This window comes from Pleurodeles waltl, chromosome 5, assembly GCF_031143425.1.
Source record: "Pleurodeles waltl isolate 20211129_DDA chromosome 5, aPleWal1.hap1.20221129, whole genome shotgun sequence".
NCBI classification, from domain to species: domain Eukaryota; kingdom Metazoa; phylum Chordata; class Amphibia; order Caudata; family Salamandridae; genus Pleurodeles; species Pleurodeles waltl.
This window is the reverse complement of record NC_090444.1, coordinates 351,806,634-351,827,614: the sequence shown is the minus strand read 5'-3', so window position 1 is coordinate 351,827,614 and position 20,981 is coordinate 351,806,634. Positions and strand designations below refer to the sequence as shown.

Below are 20,981 nucleotides of genomic sequence, written 5' to 3'. Positions count from 1 at the left end.
TTAGAGGTTGATAGTGGCAAAATTAGATAATTCTAATGCTCTATTTTGGGGTAGTATGGTTTAGCAGTAGGCTTATCAGAGGGTAGTGTTAAGCATTTGTTGTACACACACAGGCAATAAATGAGGAACACTCACTCAAAGACTTAACCCCAGGCCAATAGTTTTTATATAGAAAAATATATTTTCTAAATTTATTTTAGAACCACAAGATTCAAGATTTGAAGTAAATACATAAAATGTGAGGTACTCCACACAGGTAAGTAAGGAACTTTGAATTAGAGCAACAACATACACAGTACAGGTTAAAATGGCAATAAGCTATTTTAAAAGTGGACACACTGCAAAAATCAACAGTTCCTGGGGGAGGTAAGTAAGGCTATGTTTCTGAGGCAAGTAAAGCACTTACAACTTCAGTTTCCTGGGCACAGGCAGCCCACCGTTGGGGGTTCAAGGCAACCCCAAAGTCACCGCACCAGCAACACAGGGCCGGTGAGGTGCAGAGGTCAAAAGAGGGCCCAAAACACATAGGCACCTATGGAGAACAGGGGTGCTCTGGTTCCAGGCTGCCAACAGGTAAGTACCTGTATCTTCGGAGGGCAGACTAGGAGAGTTTTGTAGAGCACTGGGGGGACACAAACAGGCACAGAAAACACACCCTCAGCAGCACAGGGGCGGCCGGGTGCAGTGTGCTTAGCAGGTGTTGGGTTTTCTGTAGAAATGAATGGAGGGACCCGGGGGTCACTCTAGCGATGCAGGCAGGGCACAGAGGGGCCTCTCGGGCCAGCCACCGACTGGGCTAGGCAGAGGGCCGCCTGATGGTCACTCCTGCACTGGAGGTCGGTTCCTTTCAGGCCTGGGGGCTGCGGGTGCAGTGCTTGGTCCAGGCATCGGGTTCTTTGTTCCAGGCAGTCGCAGTCAGGGGGAGCCTCTGGATCCTCTCTGCAGGCGTCGCTGTGGGGGTGCAGGGGTGTCGTCTCAGGTTACTCACGAGGTCGCAGTTGCCTGGGAGTCCTCTCTGCAGTGTTGGTTTTCTGGAGCTCGAGGCGGGGGCGTCGGGTGCAGAGTGTGAGGTCTCACGCTTCTGGTGGGAAGAGTCAGTTCTTTAAAAGTTGCAAAAATGTTGCTGTAGGTGAACAGTGCCGCTGTTCTCTGGAGTTTCTTGGTCCTTCAGTTCAGGGCAGTCGTCTGAGGCTTCAGAGGTCCCTGGTCCCTGTCAGATGCGCCGCTGTGCAGGTTCTTGGAGTCTGGAGACAGGCCGGTAGGGCTGGGGCCAAGTCAGTTGTCGTCTTCGTCGTCTCTGCAGGGCTTTCAGGTCAGCAGTCCTTCTTCTTTGTGTAGGTTGCAGGAACCTGATTTCCTGGGTTCTGAGTCACCCCTACATACTAAATTTAGGGGGGTGTTTAGGTCAGGAGGGCAGTAGCCAATGGCTACTGTCCTGGAGGGTGGCTACATCCTCTTTGTTCCTCCTCCCTGAAGGGAGGGGGGCACATTCCTAATCCTATTGGGAGAATCCTCCAATCTCAAGATGGAGGATTTCTAAAGGCAGGGGTCACCTCGTCTCAGGGCACCTTAGGGGCAGTCCTGACTGGTGGGTGATTCCTCCTTGTTTTTCTCATTATCTCCTCCAGCCTTGCCGCCAAAAGTGGGGGCAGTGGCCGGAGGGGCGGGCATCTCCACTAGTTGGGATGCCCTGGGGTGCTGTAACAAAATGAATGAGCCTTTGAGGCTCACCACCAGGTGTTACAGTTCCTGCAGGGGGAGGTGAGAAGCACCTCCACCCAGTACAAGCTTTGTTCCTGGCCACAGAGTGACAAAGGCACTCTCCCGATGTGGCCAGCAACTTGTCAGGTTGTGGCAGGCTAGCAGAAACTGGTCAGCCTAGCACTAGGAGTTGGACTGGTATTCAGGGGGCATCTCTAAGATGCCCTCTGGGTGCATTTTACAATAAATTCCACACTGGCATCAGTGTGCATTTATTGTGCTGAGAAGTTTGATACCAAACTTCCTAGATTTCAGTGTAGCCATTATGGAACTGTGGAGTTCGTATTTGACAAACTCCCAGACCATATACTCTTTATGGCTACCCTGCACTTACAATGTCTACGGTTTTGCTTAGACACTGTAGGGGCATAGTGGTCATGCACCCATGCCTCACCTGTGGTATAGTGCACCCTGCCTTACCTATGCCACAGGCAGTGTGAGGTGGGCATGGCACTCTGAGGGGAGTGCCATGGCGACTTAGTCATTTTCTCCCCACCAGCACACACAAGCTGTGAGGCAGTGTGCATGTGCTGAGTGAGGGGTCCCCAGAGTGGCATAAGACATGCTGCAGCCCTTAGAGACCTTCCCTGGCATCAGGGCCCCTGGTACCAGGGGTACCATTTGCAAGGGACTTATCTGGGTGCCAGGGCTGTGCCCATTGCGGGTAAAAAGGTACAGTTTAGGGAAAGAACACTGGTGCTGGGGCCTGGTTGGCAGGGTCCCATCACACTTTCAATCATAACTGGCATCAACAAAAGGCAAAAAGTCAGGGGTAACCATGCCAAAGAGGCATTTCCTTACAGCCACTTAGAAGGTTGCCCTGTACGTATCGGATGCATATATGCCCCAGAGTAAATCGGGGCACATTCTGGGATGCTCTCTCAGCTGAGCTGGCACACCACACTCAGTCCCCTGGCTCCTCAGAGGCAACTACAACTGAGTGCTGGACCCAGACCTGGACAGGTCCAACCCACCACTGCTGCATTCCTCCCTGTACACGTAGGCTGAACGCTTCTGGATCTGGGCACTGCACTGGTCCCTAGCAGACACTAGTAGATCTCTCTTCATTCCATTCCATACCCCAAAACATCTATGTCTGCCTGGATCTCTTCCGCTGCTCCACCTCTCTAATACCCCTCATCAGCCATTCAGGTTATCTTGGGAGCATCCTCTCAGACCATGATGCCCATGTGGTGGACAAGAGATGGCTACCACCGCAGCTCCTGACACAGACGTGGCAGCTGTCCCGTGACTGTATGGAGGATTCTGCCTTCAGTGCAGCACAGGAAGCACATATCTGGCAGTATTTCACTAAAAGTCACAGTACGGACTCCACTCGAGCTTTGCAAAGGGATGCCTTCAAGATGGTGACAAGAGGACAATGCATGCAGGAGATTGTGGGGGTATGAAGGACACTAGACAGGGAGATAGTGGAATCCAAATGTCATCTTGCACACCTGGGGAAGATAGCAGACAGAGACCCCACAGTGACCCAGCCCTATGCAACTTCAAAGTCTGATTAAGCCACCCTCCTCGAACACTTGCAATAGTTAAACTTTTTGGCACATGCAGCCAAAGAACATAGAGAAGGAGACAATTCAGGCCACTCTTAGCCTGGCTAATCAGACAGGAAACCACTACCGACCCCATTGCTGAAATCTGCTCACATTCAGTTAACCTGGTGTGTCCCAAGGTGAAATACTATGGGAATTCCACGCCTATTAATCCTTCCTCTACCAACCCCCAGCAGGAGAGACAGTGAAATCAGCACACTACTTCCACTCGAAGATGACTCTTTCCAGCATTCCTGGCTCCGGCAGGACTTCTTTAGATACTACACCCGAGGTAGTACAAGCAATCTGTGACCTTGGCCACAATGAAACTCCAGCCTCGAAAGACTGCCACTGGAATATTACTTCACTTTTTCTACTCTCTTGGACCCCTGCGGGTGTTCGAGGCAGCCCTCCACACTGGCAAGCTCCCACAGTATCTCAGAGTGTCTGTCCTAGTTTACATTTCCAAACAGGGCCGCAACACCATGCTTTTGGGGTTCTACAAGCCCACTGTTATTCTCAGGGCAGATCACAAAATACTTGGTATGATCCTCGCTGCCAGATAATTTTAGTTTCTCCCTGAATTAATATACATTGGTCAGAATGGCTTTGTCTCAGACTGGAGCACCTTCCAAAACATACAACACCTCTTTCACATTCAAGATCGATTCCCGGGCTGCTTCTGAAAGGCTGCCTGCCTTAAACTGGACCTGGAGAAGATGTCTGACACACATGCGACCTCTCCTCACTCTGTGATTCCCTAGCTGCCTTTACAGTAGCCTCAGGATTGGAATTTATTTGGACCAAATCAGCTATTTACCCTCTCAACTCCCATCAGCCACTCCACTCCACATTACTTGACAAAATGATTCACTATCTGGGCATTAGCTTATCTCATAGCCCTCTTGATCTATACAAAGGGAACATGCGTAAAGCCATGGCAAGCATCAGGTCCCAGATCCACTTCTGGCAGTCCCTAACCATAGCATCAATAGGCAGGACCAATTTAGCAAAGATACTACCTTGGTTCTTTTACTACTTTTCCAACCTTCCAGTCGTCCCACCAAAATCCTTCTTCACTGAGCTGGACTCTCTCCTGACCACACTTATCTGGGGGGCTAAACACCACTGTGTTGCCCTCAGGAAATTACAATTGCTGGTGAGCCGGGTGAGGATGGGAGCCCCCTCCTTTAAAGCGTATTACTTAGCCATGCTGCTGGAGTGGCTATTGTGCAGGACGGCAAGGTGTTACATGGGCGAAACTAGTGATAACTGCAGGGTCATACCTATAGCCTCTTTGCAAACCTATTCATCCCGGGGGTATTACCTTCACCCCCTTGGCCTCTGCAGACAGCAAATGCCGCACTTGTATGCTCCATATCCATTGACTCTCTCACTGCAAACTGCCCTACGATCCTACCTTCCTGCTGGTCGGCCTCCCTCGCTTCTCTGGTTTCTTCACACCCCCAGACATGAGAGACTGGAAAACGAACTCACTGCTTCAAGTGGGTGACCTGTTCTCTGAAGGCGAACCTCATTTGCATGACCAGCTGACCGTGGATCATGCCCTCCCACCAGGTCAGTTTTTTCCACACTGGTAACTCTGTAACACCTGCCACACTTTATGGGACGCAAGGGAGGCGGAACCGGCTACCCACCTGGTCCGGTAGAACATACTTATGATGGGTGCAGGTCAACATCTCATCATGTGGCTCTACAAGGCCATTTGAGAACTTATGGATACCCCCTCATATTGTTGAGAAATAGGTGGGAGGACGACTTTGGGAGGGAGCTTCACGATAAGGAATGGGAGCATGTACTGGAATACTCCCAGCAGATTTCCTGCAACTGCCGGTTCAAGAAAATCCATTTTTTCACTACACAGAGCACCCCTCGCCCCAACCCAACTGAATCAATATTACCCTGATGCACACATTACATGCCCTTGCTATCTCCTGCCCAATGCGGATCTCAAACACATGCTCTGGTCCTGCTTTGTTTTACATGGCTATTGGTAGTGAGTGCACAACATCCTACAGGAGGTCACAGAGGTGTCAGACCTGCATACATGGGAGGCATGTGCAGGGCTGGCCTGAGCACTGGTGACGCCCTGTGAAACAATGTTTGTTGGCACCCACTCCACTGACCACCTCCGCCATGGATTGTCTCACTACCATCCTTTAACAGTGCCCCTTGGAACTCTCTCCAGGCAGAATATGAAATACCAGAGTTACCTTGAAATTTCTATCATTGCCTGGAAATTGATGGACGCAAGAAGCGCTGCAGCAGGTGCTTTCAGAATCTTAATATACTTGCAAATATGGCGCCCCCACACGAAGTCGGCACCCAGTGCGGTGGCACCGCCCTAAAACTGGCGTTGGGCATGCGTCCTGTTTTCAGGTACAGGAAACAACACAAAGTGCAAACTCGCTTTACGGCCGGCCCTGGTACTCCTCCTTGTCAGGCATGCAGTCACACTCCGATGGCATAGGCCGGCAGCTTCACCGGTAGCTGCCTGGCATGCAGCTATACGCAAGTGGGGAGCTGCAGAGAAGGAGGCCCTTCGATATGAAGAGGTCGGAGGTTGTTCAAATGCTCTATCTCCCCTTAAAGGGACACCCTACTAGCAGAATTTCTGCAGAGTTTCAATACGGATAATCTCCAACCGTAAGTTGAATTGATTACCCCAATTACTGCCACTGGTTCAGATTGATTTTAGCGCCCCTCCTACTCTTCTATAACACCACAGATTTGCAGCTCACCGCCTCCACCCTTCCCATATGCTGCACCACTCACCTCTTTAGAGTGTCATTCAATCATGCCTATAGGCCGTCCCACCCCTTCTGGGTTCTGCCTTGCTGACCCACCCACGGCTGACACTGCATGATCGATCTCAACACCACCCTCACTTAGTAAACCTTCCATGTCCCTGTGAGACCCTCAGATATCCCTGTCTGCTGCCACCATGCTGGTATTATGCTCCCCCTCCCATTGTATGTTCCCCTCCCAGTTAATACTACGGAGACCGGGTGCAGGTATAACCCCATTATTTTCGCAAGTCCTCTACCACACACCTCATTATTGTAATCTCAATACACTCCAAGTGTTATTGTAATTTATCAACATGTTAATGCTTTCTTACATAACTTGCTTTCTATTAAAGCGCCTGAGGATGATGTTCCCTGTCATAACTGTTGTGTGTCTGGTAAAACTGAATCCATTTTTTTAAAAACTACTTTATGTACCACAACCATTAACGGTCTACTAATGGCCTAAATACCACTCTGTGTCAATCAAGTGCAGAATCAATAAGCCTGGGCTATCAGCCCACATCTGACACTGGAGCCAATTTTTCTTTCTTCTTTAAGGAATGGCTTTTACTTGTAGATGTTCTATAATATGGAAGGAGACACACAAACTAAGTGATGTTACAAGCTGCGACTGAAACTGGCATTATTCATCACCAAAGTACTGCAATATTTCTTGATCTGAGAAATCACACAAAATATACATTTGCAAATGGATTATCAGAATTTGGAATAAGGTAGCCAGACACAAGAACCATAAGTTTATATTTGTGCCATGGCTTACACCATGGTGTTCGGCTCTATGCCTCAAACAACCGAGATTCTTGACGGACTCCCCTTGAGAGAAGAAAACTCCCACTCTGAGGAATCTGTACGAATGCAGCATAATTTTTGCAACAAATACTGACTAGAGACTACAGTTTTTTTTTTAACGTATGCTGAAATAGCTGCAACTATGAGGACAAACTCACTGGCATATCCACAACAGCCAGAGCTTCTCATAGTGAGCCAAGTGATGTTGGACTGGACTGCAGGAAGAAAGAATGCTGAACTGTAGACTTTACCTGGTATTCCTACTAACAGGAACTAAGAAAGCTGAGAAATTAAGATACAAAACATGTGGTGGAAATACCAATGGCATTGCTGAGTTCTGTGAGACGGTATTCTAAAAACTGAGCCTCCTTGACAGGGATACGCTGCAAATGACCATTTGAGTATGCCTATTCAGTTTCGTTCCCAGAAGCAAATTCACCAACCAACTGTCTAAAGTAGTACAGTAGTTACTTGCTGTAGACAAGAGATGCATTACCATTAGATGGATTAGAAAAACAGCCTGGGCACTCCAGCAATGAGACAATGAAATCATCAAATGGGTGAAGTCAAAACAAGGAGTACACAAGTAACTACAATACCAGTCTGGTGGTATAGGTGGCTTACTTGAATGGGATCTAGTGGAAGTAGAGTTGGAACATCAGGTGCTGGATAAGGGTGAAAACAGAAAGTGCAATGAAGACACAGACAGGGTCAATTAAAATGTATTTATATGTATATATATATATATATATATATATAAATATATATATATATATATATATTTTGTAGAACAAAGTGGTCGAAAAGTTGCTGGGTGCCGCACTCCACTGCCGGTGCCCAGTGACAGAGAAGACCAAGCTTGAAATTTGTATAATACCAAGAATTTTCACCGCACTCCACGAGGTACCAGTAAAGTATATTTTATTGCAGTAACAACCACCAACGCGTTTCAACTCCCCAAGGAGTCTTGTTCATGGTAAGTGAGTCCCTTTTTACTTTTTCTTTTTATACTCAATATCCCTTCATCATGTACAATGCATTCTGGATATCGTAGTTCACACACATTACAATTACAATTAAATGTCAAAATCCCATTTTAAAACACAATTCTCATTCCGTCTGTTTTTCAATTTTCTTCCAATCCTTTCTAACTCATGATTCCTCACTACTTTGTTTTCTCTTGTTTTTTCACTAATTCTGCTACACATGTGAAGGTATTACTGATTTATCATTTGCTCAATTAAACATGGGCTACTTTATATGTAGTTCTACGTCCAAATGTAAACTAAAGTCATATTTTTAATATGTTTTACAATGTGCCGGTAAGTGCCGAAAGTGATCTGATTTAACTGTAATGTAACTAAGTGAGATCACCACGGACAAGGAAAGGGTGGTGAGGGTGGATGTTGATGTGTTCTCTTTAAATATGTTAAAATCAATAAAACAATTTACCCAAGATATAATTTCTATATATTTGTTGCACTCTCAAGACATCACCACTTTGCCATCATCAATATGGAGTAGATAAGCTACATAGTGAACTTTGCCTATTACTAACTGTAGGAGGCTGGCTTGGCTTATAGTGGGTACCTTGTGGTACTTACACCTTGTGCCAGGTCCAGTTATCCCTTATTAGTAGATTAGTAGTTTTCTAGCAGCTTAGGCTGATAGAGGTAGCTATAGCAGAGCAGCTTAGGCTGAACTAGGAGACATGCAAAGCTCCTACTATACCACTTACATCACTTAGCACTATATCATAAGAAAACACAATACTCAGAGTTACTAAAAATAAAGGTACTTTATTTTAGTGACAATAAGCCAAAAGTATCTCAGAGGATATACTTCCTTAGGAGGTAAGTAATATACAAAAAATATACACACACAAACCAAATCAGGTAAGTAAACAGTTAGAAAAGTAGTGCAAACACTGTAGAACACAATAGAATACAATAGGGAGAAATAGGCCTAGGGGCAACACAAACCATATACTCCAAAAGTGGAATGCGAACCACGAATGGACCCCAGGCCTAGTGTAGTGTGTAGAGGGACGCTGGAAATTTAAGAAAACACTAAGGGTGTCCTAGATACCCCACCCCAAGACCCTGAAAAGTAGGAGTAAAGTTACCCTACTACCCCAGAAAGACAGTAAAGTCGAGATAGGGGGTTCTGCAAACAACTGACTGCAAAGCACTGAAGATGGATTCCTGGACCGGAGGACCTGTAAAGGAAGGAGACCAAGTCCAAGAGTCACGCAAGTGTCCGGGGGTGGGGGGGGAAGGAGCCCACTAAACCCCAGATGAAGGTGCAAAAGGGTTGCCTACGGGTGGAAGAAGCCAAAGATTCTGCAACAATGGAAGGTGCCAGGAACTTCTCCTTTGGTCAGAAGATGTCCCACGGCGTGCTGGAGGATGCAGAGTTGTTTCCACGCAGAAAGACCGCAAACAAGCCTTGCTAGCTGCAAGAGTCGCATTTGAGGATTTTGGGTGCTGCCAGGGCCCAGGACGGACCAGGAGGTCGGCCCTTGGAGGAGGAGACAGATTGGGTGCTCAGCAAAACAGAGAGCCCAGGCAGCAGCAGGTAGCACCCGCAGAAGCACCTGAACAGGCACTCTGAAGATCTGAGGAGGGCGTCCGACTCAGCACAAAAAAAGGGAGTCCCACGAAGTCAGGGTCCAACTTAGTGAGTTGGGCAATGCAGGACGGAGTACTGGGGACCTGGGCTGGGCTGCGCACAAAGGAAGTATTGCAAGAGTGCACAGAAGCCCGAGCAGATGCAGTTCACGCAGTACACAGGATTACTGTCTGGCGTGGGTAGGCAAGGACTTACCTCCACCAAATTTTGACAGAAGGGCCACTGGACTGTCGAAGACACTTGGACCCAGCTCCTGTGTTCCAGGGACCACGCTGGTCAGGATGAGAGGAGACCCAGAGGACCGGTGATGCAGTAGTTTGGTGCCTGCGTTGGCAGGGGGAAGATTCCATCAACCCACAGCAGATTTCTTCTTGGCTTCCAGTGCAGGGTGAAGGCAGACAGCCTTCAGAGCATACACCACCAGGAAACAGTTGAGAAAGCAGGCAGGATGAGGCGCTACAATGTTGCTGGTAGTCTTCTTGCTACTTTGTTGCAAATTTTGCAGGCGTCCTGGAGCAGTCAGCGGTTGATCCTTGGCAGAAGTCGAAGAGGGAAGTGCAGAGGAACTCTGGTGAGCTCTTGCATTCGTTATCTGGTGAGATGCCCACAGGAGAGACCCTAAATTGCCCTCAGAGGAGGATTGGCTACAGAGAAAGCTAAGCACCTATCAGGCGGGGTCTCTGACGTCACCTGCTGGCACTGTCCACTCAGACCTGTCCATTGTGCCCTCACACCTCTGCATCCAAAAAGGCAGAGGTCTGGGACACACTGGAGGAGCTCTAGGCACCTCCCCTGGGAGGTGCTGGTCAGGGGAGTGTTCACTCCCCTTTCCTTTGTCCAGTGTTGAGCCAGAGCCGGGCTGGGGGGATCCCTGAACCGGTGTAGACTGGCTTATGCAAGTAGGGCACCATCTGTGCCCTTCAAAGCATTTCCAGAGGCCAGGGGAGGCTACTCCTCCCAGGCCCTTCACACCTATTTCCAAAGGGAGAGGGTGTAACACCCTCTCTCAGAGGAAGTCCTTTGTTCTGCCTTCCTGGGACTGGGCTGCCCAGGCCCCAGGGGGGCAGAAACCTGTCTGAGGGTTGGCCGCAGCGGTAGCTGCAGAGAAAACCCAGGAAGGTTGGTTTGGCAGTACCCGGGCTCTTTGCTGGAGACCCGGGGATGCATGGAATTGTCCCCCCAATACCAGAATGGTATTGGGGGGACAATTCCTTGATCCTAGACATGTTACATGGCCATGTTCGAGTTACCATGGTGACGCTACATATAGGTATTGACCTATATGTAGTTCAGGCGTGTAATGGTGTCCCCGCACTCACAAAGTCCGGGGAAATTGTCCTGAACGATGTGGGGGCACCTTGGCTAGTGCCAGGGTGCCCTCACACTAAGTAACTTTGCACCTAACCTTCACTAAGTGAGGGTTATACATATAGGTGACTTATAAGTTACTTAAGTGCAGTGTAAAATGGTGGAGAAATAATGTGGACGTTATTTCACTCAGGCTGCAGTGGCAGTCCTGTGTAAGAATTGTCTGAGCTTCCTATGGGTGGCAAAAGAAATACTGCAGCCCATAGGAATCTCCTGGAACCCCAATACCCTGGGTACCTAGGTACCATATACTAGGGAATTATAAGGGTGTTCAAGTGTGCCAATCAGAATTGGTAAAATGAGTCACTAGCCTGCAGTGACAATTTTAAAAGCAGAGAGAGCATAAACACTGAGGTTCTGGTTAGCATAGCCTCAGTGATACAGTTAGGCGCCACACAGGGAACACATACAGGGCACACTTTATGAGCACTGGGGTCCTGGTTAGCAGGATCCCAGTGACACAGGCAAAAACAAACATACGTACAGTAAAAATTGGGGTAGCATGCCAGGCAAGGTGGTACCTTCATTCACTAACTAGTGGGCTGATCTCGTCATCCTTAAGAACAACAGCACAGTATGAGTGAAGATGCATTTCATAGCGGACATTGTGCAAACCGGTGTTTTTAATGCTATACAAATTGGTTCTCTCTTTGTTTTGGACAGCAGAAGGCAAAACCTTAAACTTGGATAAGAATATGATGCGCTAAGTTTAAGTAAGGGCAAATGTTCTTTGTTGAATGATGACAAGAACTGGCTTTGATTTGTGCTTTACTTCATCACTGATAGTGTCCTTATGCCATTGCACTGAAAGCTCTGTATTTCATATGTAAGGCATGTAGTAAGTTGGCCTGGTGTGTGGTGGGTACCCAAGGTACTTACACCTTATACCAGGTCCAGGTATCCCGTCTTAGTGAAGTGTAGGCAGTGTCTAGAAGACAGGCTCTCTAGAGGTAGCTGGGGATGAGCAGCCAAGGCTTATCCAGGAGACATGCAAAGATCATGCAATACCACTATAGTCACACAGCACTTACACACATGAAAGGAAACACTCAGAACAAATCACCACAAAATACCAGAAGGCCAATTTGTTAGGAGGTAAATATTACACTAAATATGTACACTAGCAATCAGAAATAGGCATAGAAAAGGTTAGAAAACAGTGCAAATAGCAATAACCAATAGTGACCCAAGGGGGGAGGCACAAACCATATACTAAAAACATGGAATGCGAACAAAGGACCCCCACCTAGGTAAGTGGAATGTGTAGAGGGGACCTGGGAGTACTAGAAAACCACAGAGATAAGTAACACAACACTCCCCAGTGACCAGGAAAGCAAGAGTAAATCACTGGATTTTCCCCAAACCACCCAAAAGGATGAAAAGAAGAAAAGAAGACACCCAGAGAAGACTGCAAGAAAACCAATGGTGGATTCCTGAAGAAAGAAGACCTGTGGAGAGAGGGGACCAAGACCAAGAGTCACAGTGGAGTCCAGGAGGAGTACGAACTACTACCCACCCAGCTGTACTTGCAGGAGTTGGTCGACGGTGATGAATAACAGGTCAACACTGTAGCCCTGGAGCTGGAAAAGAGTTCCTGATGGATACAGAAGCTGTCCCACGCTGGACTGAAGATTGCAGATGGGTGTCGGTGCAGGAATTCCACCAATAAGCCTTGGCAAAGTCAAACTCACGGTTAGTGGAAAAGTACTGCCGGGGACCAGCAAGGCCCAGGAGGACTCAACCCAGGAGAGGGAGTCACAGGGAAACCTCAGCGTTGCAGAGAGTCCACAGGAGGAGAGGCAGCACCCACAGGAGTCCCACATGACAGAGACACAGGAATCACAGAAGGAGCCTATGCAGCACTACAGAAAGGGATCCCACGCCGCAGGAGAACCAAGCAGAGGGCTGAGCGTCACAGGAAGGAGTGCTGGGGACTTGAGCTGTACGTCGCCTGAAGATGCCTTGGAGGAGATGCAAACAAGCCTTGGCAGCTGCAAGAGACACAGTGCATGGGGATACTGTCCTGCGTGGGAAGGCAGAGGCTTAACTCCACCAAAGTTGGACAACTGGCAGAGAGGAAATGTTGCAAAGCTGGAAAAAGCCCTGGAAACAATGTTGCAGAAGAGTTCTTTCTTCTTTGAGGCAGCTTGACGGTTCCTGGAGGTTCTAATCACAGTTCCGGAGGCCAGAAGTCAAAGTAGATGTTGGAGAGGAGTCCTGCTGGAATCTTGCAAGCCGAATCTGAGGACCCACCCAAGAGAGAGACCCTAGATAGCCCTGAAAAGGGGATTGGTCAGCTAAGAAGGTAAGCATCTATCAGGAGGGGGATCTGACGTCACCTGCCTGGCTTGGCTACTCAAATTCTCCCAGAGTTCCCTGCCAACCTTGGATACAAGATGGCAGAACCCATGGACCCTCTGGAGGAGCTCTGGGCACCACCCCGGGGTGGTGATGGGAAGGGGAGTAACCACTCCCCTTTCCATTGTCCAGTATTGCGGCAGAGCAGGGACTGGGGGTCCCTGAACCGGTGTGGACTGGTTTATGCATGGAGGGCACCAAATGTGCTCTCCATAGCAAATCAGTGGCTTACGGAGGCTACTCCTCACAAGCCAGTCACACCTATTTCCAAAGGGAGAGGGTGTTACTCTCCTTTCCCAAAGGAAATCCTTTGTTTTGCCTTCCTAGGCTTGATGAGATCAAGCAGCAGGAGGGCAGAAACCTGCTGCCCGGAAAACCCTGTAAGGCTGGTGGTAGCAATGCTGGGGGTCCTCTAAGGATTCCCCAGAGTGGATGTAATGATACTTGCAATACTTGCAACAGTATTGGGGTATGATTCCGACATGTTTGATACAAACATACCCAGGTTCTGAGTTACCATTATGTAGCCAGACATAGGAAGTGACCTAAGTCCAGTACATGCGTAAAATGGCGTCTCCGCACTCACAAAGTCCAGGAAAATGGATCTGGAGTTTGTGGGAGCACCTCTTCTAGTGCAAGGGTGCCCTCACACACATGTACCTGCACCCTGCGCTCTCGGCTGAGAGGGCCTACCACAGGGGTGACTTATAGTGGCCTGGTGCAGTGACCTGTAGTGAAAACAGGTGCATGCACCCATTTCACACAGACTGCAACGGCAGGCCGGCAGAACCATTTGCATGGGCTCCCTATTGGTGGCAGAATAACTGCTGTAGCCCATAGGGATCCCGTTGTACCCCAATGCCCTGGGTACATAGGTACCATATACTAGGGACTTAAATGAGGGGACCAGGGTGCCAATTGTGGGATGAAAAAGATACAATTTATAGGAGAGAGCAAAACTACTGGGGTCCTGGTTAGCAAGATCCCAGTAGACACAGTGAAACACACTGACAACAGGCAGAAAATGGGGTAAACTATGCAAAGAAAGAGGGTACGTTCCTACGAGGCACTTCCCAGCTTTTGGGAGATAACCAATTTCAAATTGCTTGTTCCTGCTAGATTGCATAGACAGTCTAATAACTAATCAGTCTGTCGTCATTTGGACATTAAACACCACAAACGGATTTTTGAATGTTCCAAATCATGCATAATGCCTGTGACTCCTACAATCGTATTGATGAAAAAAAAAACACCATATCTAATTCAGAGGCAGCACTATACGACAGATAGAACACAAAATGGAACACACTTCTGAACTGGGGGGCCTTAAATACCTTGTGATGGAAAAGCATGCGTGCCAGCAGAAATCTCATGTATTTGAGCAACATACACAAAAATACTGGGCCGCAGACAAAGACCCTTAAGAGATGGATTATTAACCTTCAGAGAAAAGCTGTGCCTGCATTTGGAAATAAAAGAACTCCATTGGATCATCACTGAATGCTAAGATAAAATTCAAGACACCCTGCATCACCCATAACGTCCACTGGAACCAAGGCCAAACATATCTTAAAACAAAGAAAAATGGCCGGACATTACATTCTCTCTAGAAACATTCACTCAGCCTTGCAACACTTGATTCCACAACGCCCAAAGAAACAAATAAAAAAGGCAACTGATGATAGGGGGCACTGTCCTCAAAATGGGAATGCCTCTGAACCAAACTACCTGCCATTAGAGAAACTTCTTGAAATCTTATAACTAAGCCTATCAAGGTACCTTGTACCCAACTCCGGTTGATGGTTTTCACCTCACTCTGCTAGACAAAAAATCCACTGTATATTGTATAACGTTTTGGTGCACGTTGAGGTCTGTACAGAAAGGGGCTAGACGGTTACCACATTATGACAACCAGTGCTTTACATATAACAAAACAGCTGCAGCATAGCTATGTTGATGAGGCAGGTCATTTAAAAGTGTTGCAGGGAGGCAGTGACAGGCAACAATCAGGGGATAGCACGGAAGCAGAGTGGAACACTGCCCAAAGAGAAGCAAGAGTGAAAATATGAACCCATCAGTACTGAATTGCTGTGATCTAGACAAGTGTTCTGAAATCAGCTGGGGTGTTAAAAGTCTGATAGTTCAAAGGGAGACTAGTCAGAAATGTGTTATTCTCGCTGTATTTTTGTGGAAGGGGTTCCAGAAGAGGATGTACTACAGGCTCTAAGGAACTTACAGTCTGCTAGTTCGGACATTCAAAATTCTATTAGAAATGTGCAGTTTTTATTATCTGAAAATTAGGCACATGTTTAGAAAACTTTCATGCTAAGCAAACAAGTACCCAAAGGCCAGATGCACATGATAATAGACTGGGGTTAAAAAACATATATTGATGCAAAGGGTGTCCAAGGCAGGTAATGGTCTGCTTGTGGTCCTTAGCTTCTTTCTTTGGCGTTTTAATATGTTTTTTTTTTCTAGCTGCATTGATAAAATCAAAGCCACAAACGTTCCAACAGTAGTTCTCTCAGCTAGCCTTGAATTCTTGAGATGTTTCTTCTGCTCGTCTTCTAACCCATACTACTACCACTGAGCATTTGATTTTCATTTAGTCGGGTTTTTGATACCAACAATTGTTTATTGGGGACATTTTTCAAAACATGACGAATCTGCAATTAGTATTCCAATAAGCAAACAATTTAAACACTTGTACAACCAGCGCTGTTTAAAAATCACGGTCACAAATATGACAGCCTGTCAACAAATGTATTCATATTTAAGAGCCCTCGTGTTTTTAAACAAAGAAATTTGAATAATATACAAATGGGGCTTTTAAAATATCCCATTCTGAAGCAACAGTTAACAACACTAATAATGGGTGCCCATCCTAAACTATCTTTCACCACCTCGACAGTGGATGATTTTTTTCATTAATTAGACTAAGGCCGTGTTGGTGTACACACAACCCTTATCCCATCTTGGATGGGGTCAATCAGATAACGCTTTCTCAAGGTTCCCTTTTAGTGTCTCCTCCTGTGGAGTACTATAGTACTCTATTAGGTCCTGGTAATTTACCTAAGGCACAAGATGTGGGTGAATACATGCTACCGCCATGGCTGTTAAATCAGTGAAAGTTAGAGAAAATAAAAAATATTAGGAAAAAGTTAATTACCAACAATGAATGCTAAGCACTATAAAACATGAAAAATGTATTTAAAGCCTCACAACAACCAGAAAGAAATAAGAAAAAGATGGTAAATGCACCTCCTGTTTGAAAAACGTAGAAAACGAAGTTTCAACCATCCACGTCTAAAGGCAAAAAAGGAATTTTAGATGGCACCTGGAAGGAGGAGACCAGAGGATTAAGAATAGCTTTTGTGTCACGAGGAACACTTACAGTTTAGTTGCTTATTGTTAGGCCTGTTACACTTAAGGTGATCTTTCCCCAAACGTTTTGCCTTCACTCCTCTGGTTTTGCTGAACTCTTTTTTGTCGGCCTTAGTACGCTGTGCACTTTACCACTGCTAACCAGTGCTAAAGTGCTTGTTCACTCTCCTTTAAACATGGTGAAACTGGATTACACCCATTTGGCACAGCTGCTAGCCTCATCAGAATCAAAGCCAAGCGATGCAAAGCACTGCACAGTCTTGCACCACAGTTGCCACCATCACTGAAACCGGCGCAGAGCTACGCAAAGCCTCAGCGCATAACTCAGCAGAACCGATACAAAGCCCCACAATAGCCTCGTCGCACAGATTCTTCAAAACCGATGCTGGACAATGTGAACCCTCGCAAATCAACGCTGCCCAGACCATGCACCTTCAGAGGGCCAAACCTGGTCTTGTGCCCGGCCTGCGCTCTATCGCAGTCAGCCTAAACTTGTGACGTTGTCCTAGTCCACTGCGACCAGATACCCTCAGTTGGTACTTTGAGCCTGTGGCTGTACTTTTAACTAAATCTTTAAAATTGCATATCTCCAGTTCTAATTGGATTTTTGTCATTTTGGTCTCTAATAATTGATTAAAATGTCCTATATTTGTCGAATTTTTTGCGAGATTTTTCTTGCAATACAAATTTAGCGTGGAAAAGATTCACAATCTACTGGTTTAAATTTTATCCCATGCAGACGTGCATATTTTACAACAATATGTCTAATCAAAGCACACCTGCTCGACAAAATCAAAATTTCCAAGTTACTAAAATCCGCACTTTAGTAAAGTAGGGCAAAATTAGGGCTGCATAAGAGTTAGGTCTTTAGAGTGCATGTTCCCTGCTTGCAGGCCATTCGATACACTCCACCAGCGTTAATGAACTCCGAATTTACAGCGTGAAGCGTGTTTTCAGCTGCAGCCTCTGCAGAGACCATCTGTCTACGGCGACCACGGTCCCCCATGCGTTCCGTTCCTTCTTGTTCTGTGTAACTGCTCCTAACCTGCACTAACAACTAGTCTTTCTGAGCAGTGTGAACGGCTATTTATACATGCTCGCTTCATTAGGCTGATATTTGGAGCACTGCTGTCTTCTGTTGCGCTAAATGAAGCGAAAGCTACCTCTCTACACATTAGGTAGGGCCATTTAACTTCGACCAGATGGGACAATTTCTTTTGGTCAAGCAGACAGAAATCTTAACAAACGAAGCATATTCTACAGCTGGGAGGGTTCACAACTTACCTCTAAGTGGCTCCGCCGCTCTGCAATAACTCTTTCATCCTTGTTGCCAAAGAGCTTCTTTGGGGGAAATTGTAAAGTGCCGAGCTGTAAGAGATAGCAAGAATCGCATGAGCTGCATCAACAGAGGTTAACTAGACGGTAAGAAGTCAAACAATCAAGAACGCGCCCTTTAAAGGATGGTTACACTAAAGCAACTGGACAAAACCTTTTTGCTGAACGGCTACATGAAAGCCTGACTCCACCATAATCATACATCTGGCATACTGTTGGAATGCTATACAAGAGACTTTTCATGATGAGGGTTTCAGCACTTCATAACTATTGCTTTTAATCAGAACTAGCAGCTATGTTAAATTTAAAAAAACATAATGATGTGCCTCTTGAACAGCGTTTTTAGCCAAGGTAATTTATGCCCACTACAAAATGAATCAGTTCCTGTGTCCCTTTATTGTAATTAACTCTGCTGCAAAGTAAGGGGCCAATGTAGAAAGCCATTTTTGTGATCGCAAACCCTGCAATTTGCAAAATGATAGGTTTTGTAATGGCAAAATTGTTCTTTGGTTTGTATGAACACCATTCTGCGAATCAGAAAGGCATTTATGCCTCACAAAATGGGTTTACTGACCTCTACCAAGTTCCAACCAGGAAGATTAGTGAAATAGGCGTACCTACCCTAGTAATATTCAGTATTGAATATGATTCGCAAAGGGGAAGTTGTCCCCTTCAGGTCCCGTTTGTGAATGATGTCAGCAGCCTAGGGGCAGCAGGCAGTGTTTCGGGGGAATCACTGCTTGCTCCTCCCCACAGGTTTTCCCACATGGAACCTTAAAAAAAGCAGTGGTTTCTTTAAGGAGCACAGGCTGCTTAAAAAACAAAATGGAAAAAATACTATTCTGAAATGCAAAAATGCAAAAACAGGTATGGTAGTGTGCACGTCCGTGGAGGTCACAATCCCTTTACTTGTAGCCCATCACAGGGGGCCGCAAATAGTGACCTACCTAATAAATTAGGTAGGTTGTTTTGCAACAACTGTGACTTGAGATTTTGTGATGTAACCTATTTGTACATAGGTCGTATTACAAATTCTAAGGCATTTTACAAATTATCCATGTGCAAGTTGCTCCTACTATTTGCGATCTGTAGTTTTGTAGGTTTGATTTCATATCACCAAATTTATCAAGAAACCCAGTGTAAAATTACAGTCCACAAAAAATGAATAATTTTAACCAATGGCAGTTCTGGTGTATGTCAAAATACCCACACTCCGTCTAATTTCGCCTCTTTTCTTTGTTGATTAACAAATGAGTAGATTCTTTGCGTCTCTGTAGTGTGATATTTGATCAGCATCTCACTGAAATTTGCTGTTTGTCATAATAGGACTCTGGTGTCATTCTGAGACTCTCGGATAGTTGATTTGTTTTATTTTGCCTTCTCTCTAATGCTATCTCTAACAGTGTGGTGTGAAACTAACTGTTGCTGTGCAAGCCCCTGAAATTGGCACTGGTCACTATATAGTGGGTGTATGAGTTCCTTTCACCACATACCGATTTTAGGCTAAGCAGATGGCACATTTGGCTTACTGGAGTTGCTCATGAACTTCAAATTTTTCTTAAATTCTTACAGCACCAGATTCTTTGTGAGACGGCTTGAACAGAGGCGGTTCTGAAGTCAGAATTCCCTAACAGTACCATTAATTAGGCTGCTGGAGATTATCAAACAGTAATCACATTAAATTAAAAAGATATGATCTACTTTGCAGAAGCTCACCTCCAGTTTGACAAAGAATCCAAAAGGATTTCCAAGCACCAGGAACGAGAGGAGGCTTCCTAAAAATCTGACCTAATACAGCATGCCGCTCTTTTTGTCTTATTGCTGCTAGTACGCTTCCTTCAATCCTATAATCAGGTATGGAGAGCCCTCTATAGGTAACCAAACACAAAGGTGAAGGCTTTCAAGTGACACACCTGGTTCTAGCAATGACAGGCAGCCTCTTACTATTGTGTAAGTTCAGAATGCCATGGAAAGTGACCTGAGGACCTTCAGTAGTTTACTAAAATGAAATCCTCTCGGACGGCTGTTATAGTACTTAAAACAAAATGTTTTATTTTATGACATATCACAGCCATCATTATATATATCAACAAAATGTACTGAAGAATGTGCATTAAAAAAACTAAAACCATAACCTATGTTGTTGAATTTTATTTAACTTTCATAAACAATTTTAATGAACAATCTCTCTCTGTGAAGGGTATTATCCAATTTAGATAAAACTACGCACCACCAACTTAAGGACTGGGTTTGGGTTGAAGAGGTGGCTACAGGAGCAATTTTTCAAAAATGATAAAAACCTTTTTTGGTGTTAATTTTCCTCTTAATAATGTTGATTGTTGCTTTACCAAAAGCGGATCAAAATTTCATTTTTACTCTGTAATAAAGTGCAAAACAATTGAGTTTACCACTGAAGAATGCTTGCTTGACTATTTTGTAGTTCTACACCAAAGGCACATGCTCTGGCTCAAGTTGTGGTTCACCCATCATCGAATAGATACAAAAACATAGCCCAAAAAGTGAAACTAGCTCTCAAATATACGTACAAGTTACTTACCTTCTTACTTTCTGGTGGATATACTAACTGCGGATTCTTCACCCTTATAATATTGACAGGTGCTGGACTGCAGCCAAAATATTTTTCAGCATAGCTGCTGCATGCCAGTAGGTGGCACCATGTGACTGACTCTGTGTCGACTTAGCTCTGTTGCCGGAAGTGATGGCTGCAGCCACATATGGGAGCCACCCATGCGCACTGGTATCAGTTTCTTTCTGAACACAGTCCGTGCCTTTTGTTGCGGAGCTCAAAACCCAACTGTTTTAGCCAGTATGCAGATCTCTAATTCAGGATATTTTTTTATGGAAAAGACTCTAAGCCACAGAACGGGGAGACAGGTGGACGGTAAGGAAATAGCGGTTAGAGTATCCACAAAAAAAGCGTTATGAAGGTAAGTACCTTGTTCTTCTGATG

The 20,981-nt window shown here is 45.9% G+C and overlaps 1 protein-coding gene across 1 annotated transcript in view; it reads right to left on the bottom strand.

Moving 5' to 3' along the window:
• KIF16B (kinesin family member 16B) overlaps nt 1-20,981 on the bottom strand; it is a 1,953,564-nt gene that overhangs the window by 68,108 nt on the left and 1,864,475 nt on the right. The window contains exon 25 of the mRNA XM_069234094.1: nt 17,960-18,043. Coding sequence (XP_069090195.1) covers nt 17,960-18,043 — 84 coding nt within the window. The remainder of the gene's footprint in view (nt 1-17,959; nt 18,044-20,981) is intronic.